The sequence below is a fragment of the Elephantulus edwardii genome, unplaced genomic scaffold (assembly GCF_000299155.1).
Source record: "Elephantulus edwardii isolate Elephantulus edwardi_28Jun2011 unplaced genomic scaffold, EleEdw1.0 scaffold00144, whole genome shotgun sequence".
NCBI lineage: Eukaryota > Metazoa > Chordata > Mammalia > Macroscelidea > Macroscelididae > Elephantulus > Elephantulus edwardii.
In genome coordinates this window covers 810,367-820,335 of record NW_006399894.1, presented here as the reverse complement: position 1 = coordinate 820,335, position 9,969 = coordinate 810,367, and the positions used below count along the sequence as shown (strand labels likewise).

Genomic DNA, 9,969 nt, shown 5'->3' with positions numbered 1-9,969 from the left:
TTCCATTGATCTATGTGTCTGTCATTGTACCAGTACCATGCTGTCTTGACTACCACGGCAGTGTAGTAGGATTTTAAGTCAGGGAGTGAGATGCCTCCTAATGTTTTTCTATTTTTACGGAGTGCTTTGCTTATTCGTGGCTTCTTTCCATTCCAAATGAAGCTAGAGATTGCCTTTTCCCATCTCGTTGAAGAATGGAATTTGTATTTGTATTGGGATTGCATTGAACGTGTATATTGCCTTTGGTAGTATTGCCATTTTCACAACATTGAGTTTTCCTATCCATGAGCAAGGGATATTCTTCCACTTCTCCAGGTCTCTTTTTGTTTCTTGTAATAATGTTGTGTAGTTTTCTTTGAGTAGATCTTTTGTGCTTCTAGTTATGTTGACTCCCAAATATTTAATCTTATGATTAAATTATTCTTAACATTATTCTTAAGTTTTCTTATGTTTCCGTCTTCTTTGCTTCTGCTTTTTTCTTATATCTGTGGTGGCAATTCTATCTTCTGCTTCACTAATTCTGTTTCCATCTCTTCACCTCTATTTGTATGTCCCTCCATCATGTTGACAGCATCAGAAACCTCCGATTTCATATTTTGAATTATGATTTCTTGTTTTCCCAGTGCCTCAAATGCCTCATTTGTTTTCTCTGCATTGTTTTGGATTGTTTTTTTAAGTTCCTCCTGATTTTTGACTGTAGTGTCCTGTAATTCTTCAAGTTTGTTTTTCATCCATTGAAAACATTCAATCATCTTTTTTCTAAATTCTGCATCAGAGAGTTCCATCAGACTTTCTGGTTTCATGAAATTCATTGCTACTGTGTCATTTTGGGGGGTAGATATCATGTTTTGGGCTTGCGTGGTGAGTGAGGTACCCTGTTTCTTTTGAGACATTGACGTGGAAGAGTTTTTGAAAACTAAGGTGTTAGTTGGTTCTTGGTTTGATGTCACTACTTCTCTATCAAGATGTCCAGTACCTCCCTTTTGCTTAGGTTGATGGGACCAATGTGGTAGGGCCAAACAGCAGTTTGTAGTCTAAAGAAACTAAATCTTCAATATTGGACAACTTTTTCAAGTGATGTTGAAAAATGCTATAAATTTGGTCTATGTGTTTTTGTTCCTTTGTGTGTTTTTTTTTGTTTTGTTTTTGTTTCTGTTGTTTTGTTGTTTCCCCCCCCCCCTTTTCTTTAAGTCCCAGTTCAAGTCCACTCCCACTGTCCACTGCGTCTGCGCATGGCACCTTGGCCAGTCCCAAAGTTCAGAGCTGGTGGGGGTTGCGAGCTGTGGCAGGGGGAGCAATGTGATACCTGAAGATGGGGGTCGTGGGTCAGAGCTACAGGGGTGTGCCCCAGTTCAAGTCCACTCCCCTGTCCACTGCATCTGCGTGCGGCACCTTGGCCAGTCCCAACATTCAGAGCTGGTGGGGGGGGCGCGAGCTGGGGAGGGGGAGCAGTGCGATACCTGAAGATGGGGGTCATGGGTCAGAGCTGCAGGGGTGTGTCCCAGGTCAAGTCCACTTCCGCGTCTGTGCACGGCACCTTGGCCAGTCCCAAAGTTCAGAGCTGGCGAGGGTCGAGGGTCGCGAACTGGGGCAGGGGGAGCAATGCGATACCTGAAGATGGGGGTCGTGGGTCAGAGCTGCAGGGATGTGTCCCAGTTCAGGTCCACTCCCACTGTCCACTGCGTCTGCCGGGCACTTTGGCCAGTCCCAACGTTCAGAGCTGGCAGTGGGGAGGGTGGGTGTCGCGAGCTGGGGCCGGGGGGAGCGATGTGATACCTGAAGATGGAGGTCTTGCGTCAGAGCTGCAGGGGTGTGTCCCAGTTCAAGTCCACTCCCACCGTCCACTGAGTCTGCCTGCGGCACCTTGGCCAGTCCCAATGTTCAAAGCTGGGGGTCGGTGTCATGAGCTGGGGCTGGGGGAGCGATGCGATACCTGAAGATGGGGTCATGGGTCAGAGCTGCAGGGTTGTGTCCCAGTTCAAGTCCACTCCCACCGTCCACTGCGTCTGCCTGCGGCACCTTGGCCAGTCCCAACGTTCAGAGCTGGCTGGGCCTGTCGCGAGCTGGGGCAGGGGGAGCGATGCGATGCCTGAAGATCGAGAACTACTTTTTAAAGTCCTCTTTCTGTAAGGTCACCGAGGAAGGACAGAACCCAGTGCAGGCAAAGAAAGATAGTTTATTGAGGAGTAACTGCCAGGCTGGTTCTCAAGCAGAAGACCAGCCCCTCACAAAGTTAGAGGGGGATTTTATACTTTGTTACATGGGACCGGGGGAAAGTGATGCATACAGATGCTTCCTTCAAAATGGGGAAGTGGGCTGGGTTCTCAGACAACGATTCATGGGAAAATGGTTGGGTAGTTTGACAGAAAAAGCACGACTGCTGTTTCTTGTTACTAGATTCTCTCAGAAGCCATTCTGGGAGAGGAAGGAGAGGGCTCTGCAGTCCTAATACTTTCTAAATGTCTCACTCCTGATCCAAGGTGCTGAAAGTATAAGAAGCAACAAAGCCCATGTCTCTGCCTGGGAGGAGCCTTTTGAATAGAAACAAGTCATCAAACAAAAAATTATTACAGATAACATGGTTAAGGAAATTACATTATTTGAAAGAAACTAATCTGTTTTGTATCAGTTTAATCCATTTCTCGACTTCAGGTGAAGTTTGATTCACTATTCCTTTGTTTGTCCTCTTCCCAGAACATACCCCAGCAGGGCATGTGGGAGTAGTGGCCACTGATGTTGGTACTGTTAGAACATAAGGCTCACTGTGGCTTCCTTGTTGTTATTTGTTATCACTGAGTTAGAACGAGCACATAGCTAATCCTTCAGTGGATTTTCAGAGGCAGTAAATCACATGAAGGAGATTGCCCTTCTTTTGTCCCCTGCAGAACAGCTGATGGGTTTGAACCATGTGTCTCTGAGTTGGCAGTACAACCTTAACATTAAGCTATCAGAGCTGTCTGTTGTCCCTTGTTGTTATGTACAGTGGAGTTGGACCTAACTTAAAGCTGACCCTTCAGCTGGTTTTCAGAGGCAGCAAATCACAAAGGAAGAGATAGCCCATCTTTCTTCTGTGGAAAAGCTGGTGGATTTGAACCATGTGCATTTGGGTTGTCGATGCAGCTTCTTACCAGTAGGCCACCAGAGCTCTCTTACAGCCTTCTTGTCTGCTGGGAAAAGAGTGTCACAGTGTGGAAGATTTTGTACATTTTTGCTAGAACAAGATGAAATATGCAGCTGGTACCCAGGACCTTTTATGAAAGGAACTGACTGATTCAAGTGAGGGTGAGCCATTTCCCAAAGAAAACTGGGCAATACCAGGAAGGGGGTATTCTATTATGGCACTGATGAGCAGATTTCTACTGTCTGTCATCCCCTTTCGGGCCATCCCTGCAAAACGATGGCTTTTACATGGTGTATGCCACTGTTAGTACCTGTGCCCGGGCCATGGCTGAAACCTTCTTTGTTTTCCCCCTGCTTTTGGCAGTTCTGTGGCATGACTGCCAGAACTGGTCACCACTGATTGTCTCACTGAACCACTGCTTCCCTGTGCAAGCATGGTTTCCTTCTCTATTCCTACCAAATTGGAAAAGAAAAATGACAAAATTTGTCACTACTAGAAGCCAGTCATCAGATGAGGAAGGGTGCAGCTGATATCTGACTGCTTTTCTCTCTATATGGGCCGCAGTAACTGATTCGTTTGCTGTTTTTACAGGTATTCAGGTTCGGCACGATCAAGACCTGGGCTACATGCACCACAAATTTGCAATTGTGGATAAAAAGGTGCTGATCACAGGCTCACTCAACTGGACCACACAAGCCATCCAGAACAATAGAGAAAATGTTCTGATTATGGAAGATGAAGAGTATGTGAAAGTTTTCCTGGAAGAGTTTGAGCGTATTTGGGAAGAGTTTAACCCTACAAAGTATACTTTTTTCCCACAAGAAAAGAAAATTCACTGAAGCAGAGCTCAAGATGCCACTTTCAGAGTGAGCTGAAGCATTTTATTTTGATGCTGGATGTTCCTGGTACTTAAAAGAAGGACCGAGTTTGCTGCCCTCCTCAAGTGTCGAGATAGCTCCAGCTTGGGCTCTGGCCCTGGGAGTGAGGCAAAATTCACATCAGGAAAGGCATTTACACGAAATCATCCTTTAAGTCCTAAACTAAATTTAATTGTTTGGGATTTGAAAGAAATGGTAGATGGTTTTAGTGCTTTATGAGTGAAACAAGAAAAAAATGTTATTGTGCTGAGGTGTTTAGCCATTGGAATGTTGCCTTTTTACTTTATTCTCTGTTTTTCCCCACTCTGAATAAATGTTGACAACTTTCCTCAAATGCCCTCTCAGGACTCTTATCTGGTGTCTTGGATTGAGATTGGAGGGCGTCACGTGAGGGTTCAAAATGTAGGACTCAGTTTTCTTTTTAAAAAGCAAACAAGGAGAGCTATGGTGGCCTAGTGGCAAGAAGCTACACTGCAATCCCAGAGGCGTATGGTTCGAATCCACCAGATGCTCTGCCGGGAAAGGAGGGACAATCTCCTCCTGTACCAGTCAGATCTGATTTGATAGTACACACACACACACAAAAAAAAAACTCCCATTTTCTGATTCTAGAACATCTGCTTTGGCTGAGTTTTCATCTTATTCAGTCCTTTTAATATCCCCCTGAAAGATTTTCCTCTTCTCTCACCAGCTTCCCTATCTAGCAGAAACTTAAGAGGTTAACAGTCTCTTCATTTTGGGTGTCACCAAATCCTTGGTGGTTTATTGGCAGTTTTGAATAGCAAGAGGAAGAAAAGGGAAGAAGCAGCAGTACATGTGAGCATGACTTTAGGTGTATGGAGTTGTGTGCGGTGTGGCAGGGGTGTTCATCCCTCTAGAACACTGCAGACATTTCTGTTTTAACCAATAGTTCTGCTGTAACAGGTAGGTCACACTCTTAGGACAAGGTTTCCTTGCTTAAAGGTATCTCTAAAGCAAATGTACATGAAAATGTTCATACTTGGAAATACATCTTCTGTTTCCATGAGCTAAATAAGGACTGGAGGCAGCCTGAACCTCCTTTCTATTTCCACATTCTCTCATCCAAAGAAATTTTGTTGTGTATATGGAAAAGACCTAGCCTGTGGACTAGCTAATTTGCAGTTTTGATTCAGTATAGTTAATCATGCAATATAGACCATTTTGGAGGAATGAGTTTGAGGAGAGGGAAAGTTTTAGGTTTGCAGTGCTTATATATCTGTTGTATTCCCAATTTGAGGTTGGCCTCTTGAGTGTGGTAGAATTTTGGTTAATAGAGCAGTGTGCTGTTAAGTATCTAGCATAGCCCACCTATGATTTTCACAAAGGTTTTTGGTAATTTTTGCAGTTATAGGTAATTAACATTGTGGAAATGTCCTCGGTATATAATATCTATTTGAATTATTTTAACATTTTAGTTTATTTTTTAATTTTATATTGGTTTGTATACAATATTCATATACAGTGTATTACACATGTTTCTTCATTCACTTTATGTTTCATTCAATCATTTCACCATTGATCTATGTCCTCTGTTACCTTGTATTTTAGGTCCCTACTGGATTCCTGTTTTCTTCACTCCCTCCCTCCATCCACCACACTCTGCATCCCCATGATTTCCACCCTCCACATCTTCTGCCCTGTCTCTTTTCCCCTTTGGACTTTTTGTAGACATATTGCTAGTAATCTATTTTTATAATAATAGGTTGAGAGATTGTACATTCACATGAGGGATCACTATGCAGCACTCATGAGTTATTTTGAAAAATACTGTAACATGGGAGAGACTGGAGAGCATTATGTTGAGAGAACTCAGTCTCAACAGAACAAACATTGCATAAGACCATTAACAACTTGTTTTGTTTCTGTGTGCTCCGTGACCCCTCCTGAAGTCTGCATTCCTCTACCTCATACCAGCATTACCACCTATATGATGTGTTTCTCTTCCCCCTCTATCATTTACAGATGTAGAAAAGTAAACTTTAAGCTAATTTTTGCTTAATTGAGGCTGTAGAATACACAGATTGGCAATCACTAAATTATTTTATGTGAAATGTTTTCCTTCATCTGAGTATTTGTTCTCCACCAGTTTATATTCTGGTCAGTTAACTCATAGACTTGAGTTCATTATTTCCTGAAAAATGAAACTGTTAACTAGGACTCCTGACATCTGAATGTGTGTTTATTCTGTAATGTTTATACTATATGCCTTTACCTTAGCTCATCACTAGGTCATTCAAATAGTGGCTACCCTTTATTAAATAAACTCTTTTGGGGTCAGGAGAAATAGGTAGCTATTTAGAAATTGTAGATCCCCCAAGGTTTTACTTGAGTACTTTAGATGAAACCATTTTTAACGTATGTGTAGGCACTATTTCTGTTCTTAACAAAATAAAACCATGATTTTCAGCTTGTCTGGGCACAGTACTGTGCAACTCCAGTGAATCCCAGTTGGATAGCTTAGAGACCTGTGCCAACATCATCTGGATGTTCACAGGTTAATAGTACCTGTTGCACCCTCATACTTACCTGGACAACAAAGTACAGAGGGTCAGGTCCTTCCTAGTTGTGGTTAACACAACACTGAGAACTTGAGTGTGTCACATTGATGAGACCCACCCCCAGACAACCCCTATGGCCACTATTGTTGTTCTGTGCCATGAAGTTGGAACCAAGTTGTAGTTGACCCTCTAGTGAGTTTTCAGAGAGGGTAAATTGCAAGGCAGGAGGGTCCTCATTTTTTCCTTGCAGAGCATCTGGTGGAGTCAAACCACTTGTCTTAAGGTTAGCAGTACAGCTCTTTACCCACTAGGTTGCCAGAGCTTCCTCAACACCCTCTAGCCACTTTCAAATGACACAGTGAACATTTAACTTGCGAAATTGTTCACCCCACCTTCAGACCCCAATAAAAGGCCCATATCTGTCATCTTTCACTCCCTCTCTGCCTAGAGTCTTATATGTAGACCTCAGGCATTCCAGGTTACCCCAGAGACCTATAAAAAATATAAAACTTTATTTGTGGTTTATTATTCTCATTTCAGAATACTGGCAATGGACAATTTCTACCTGATTTCTGGGTTGCTTACCCATGTGGATGATTGTAGTACATGAGTGAGTTTATAGTCAGGAAGTTTAACTCACCTGTAATCATATTTTCTGTTGGCATCTACATTAAGTAGCATACCTTGCACAAAGGTGTATTCTTCAAGTACGAATCTTGTTAAAATTCATAATACAATACCTAAATATTTGATGGCTCATATATAGTTGCCTAGAGTCCTCATATTTTATACTTCTAAATAAATGATCTTCCTCTAGGGTAGAGATTGAATTAGGTTCTGTAACTGAGAAGAGGGAAGAGGAGAAGAAGCTAATGGCCCACATCACTCAGAAGTAGAGGAATGTGCTGGTGTAAAAAGAACACGGTCAATGTGGGAATGGCCATATCTGGCCTCTACTAACTCCACAAACTGGAATGTCCCCATCAACATCCGTGGTACAAAACTAATTCCTGTAAGGTAAAACATGCCACCCATACTCCTGCTCCTAATTCTAGTACCAAATCTTACTGCTCTACTGGGTCTGAAATCCATTGCCATGACTACATAGACTTGGTTATGGGGTTTACTAGAAAAGCTAACAGGCTATAGGTTTATTACAGGTTTATTAGACTACATACTCATGGTTTGGGGTTTATTAGAGAAGTTAACAGGCTATATAGTTGGGATTGACAGGATACAATCCTTCAAAGAGCTGCTCAAGCATGATCACAGGCCCTTTGACCTTCAGCTTCACGGTTTAGGTCAGTGTTAGAAAGTTCCTATAGTCTGCCAGTTAATGGAGTCATCCCTCCATCAAGCAGGCTTGGGTAGAGGGCTCTGGTACTGGTTCTGTAGGGCATCAGTCCTAAGTCAGCTCTGCCTCAGATTGGTCTCTGGTTCTCTGCTGAAGCTGCTCTTGCTCTTGTATAGATCTCGATCTGGCTGGCACAGAAATCTCTGGCTGGCCCTGAAGGATGTGCCATTGCTTCATCTATGTTCGTTGAGATTCCAAATTTCTGCTGTTGAATCTACACAATTTAAAACCAGTGGGACGGCAGAACTCACAAATCCCCTTGTGGATAGACTTGTTATTTGTGTACCATTTTGTTAGAACCAAACCATAGCTGACAGAGGCAGTGAATAGAAAGGGAAAAGATTGCTCATCCTTCTCCCACAGGGCAGCTGCTGACTGCTGATAGTAAGCAGCTGGTGGCTTTGAACTGCATGCCTTCGAGATTGCAGCACAACTTGTTGCAACCAGAGCTAACAAGATCCTGTTCTCATAAATATGAGTTCTGGTGACCTAATGGCAAGAAGCTGCACTGCAATCCCAAAGGCACAAGATTCAAGGCCACCAGCTCCTCCAACCACCTATATCTATTTTGTTGGGTGTTTTTAGGTCAAGCATGACTCACAGTGACCATATGAAGAGCCCACCTGAACCCTGCACTATCCTGTGCCATCCTCCTCTGTCACACTAAAACTCATTGCTGAGGTCACCATGTCATTCCATCTCATTGAAGGTCTTCCTCTCTGCTGATTAACCATCTTTCCAAGCATGATGTCCCTTTCCAAAGAACAGTGTCATCTAACTACATGTCCCTGTAGTTTGAGGACTAAAGTGTGTCTGATTCAGGCCCATAATATTTCTGGTTACTTGCCATGCATTTGAGAGCTAGACAGTGGAAGGATGACAAAATAATTGATTCCTTTGAGCTATGATAGAGAAGATGGCTGAATATCCCATAGACTGCCAAAAGATAAATAGGTCTTGGAGAGGGTGCAGCCAGAGTGCTGCTCCTTGGAGGCAAAAATGATAGGTGTAGGGTTGGTGAAAAGCGAGGAAGACCCTCAAACAGATGACTACTGCAATGGACTATATTGTTGTTGCGACTCATAGCGACCCTATGTACAAAAGCTCTGAACTCCATTCTATCCTGTGCCAACCTAGCCATCTCAAATGCACTATAGTGTGTCAAAAAGTGTGAGGATGGCATACAATAGGAAAGGGTTCAGATCTGTTATTTATGGGGATACTATAAGTCATATTTGACTTAATGGTATCTAACAACCCATATTTCAAAAGTATGTGAGATGAAACCTTGCCATATTTGTCTCATATCTGTTCTTTTGGTTGTCCATGGGACATTCAGTACTATTCAGCCCCACAACTCAAAGGCATCAAGTTTTCTTCTGTCATCCTGACATATTGTCCATCTTTCAGATGCATAGAAGATGATTGAGAACACCATGGCCTGAATCAGGTATCATTGTTCTTCAGCATATCTGTATCTATCTAACCATCAAGTGAGTGTGCTTTCATGGCTTAGTGGTAAAGTATTACACTGCTAACCCCAGTGTGGTGGTTGTTGATTGCCGATTGCTGTCCAATCAAGGTTGATTCATAGCAACTCTATGAACAAAAGACCCAATGCCTTTCCACAGCTATCTTTGTTGCTCCAAGTTCATAGAGTTTCCAGAGACATATAGTTTAGGAAGTGGATGTGACTCCTGCTTCCCAACCTGTTTCACATTATTTAAATCTACAAGATTCTTTGATACACAACAATATAAATGTATTTTTTTAATTTTATATTGGTTTCCATGCAATCTTTATATATATATATATAAAAATATTATGTGCCATCGAGTCATTTGCAACTCATAGCGACCCTATGTACAACAGCCCTAAACCCTGCTCTATCATGTGCCAATCTCATTGCCTCTGACACACACCCATCCCGAGTACCCCAGTCACTGAATCAATCCACCTCATAGAGGGTCTTCCCCTCCTGTGCTGTCCCTCTACTCTACCCAGCATGGTATCCCTCTCTAAAGACCTGTCTCTCCTTACGACATGTCCAAAGTATGTCAGACGAAGCCCCAGAATCCTTGCCTCCAAGGAGCAGCC

The 9,969-nt window shown here is 42.8% G+C and overlaps 1 protein-coding gene across 1 annotated transcript in view; it reads left to right on the top strand.

Moving 5' to 3' along the window:
* Positions 1-3,960, top strand: part of LOC102871661 (mitochondrial cardiolipin hydrolase-like) — an 8,161-nt gene extending 4,201 nt beyond the window's left edge. The window contains exon 2 of the mRNA XM_006894486.1: positions 3,713-3,960. Coding sequence (XP_006894548.1) covers positions 3,713-3,960 — 248 coding nt within the window. The remainder of the gene's footprint in view (positions 1-3,712) is intronic.
* The last annotated feature ends 6,009 nt before the right edge of the window (positions 3,961-9,969 follow it).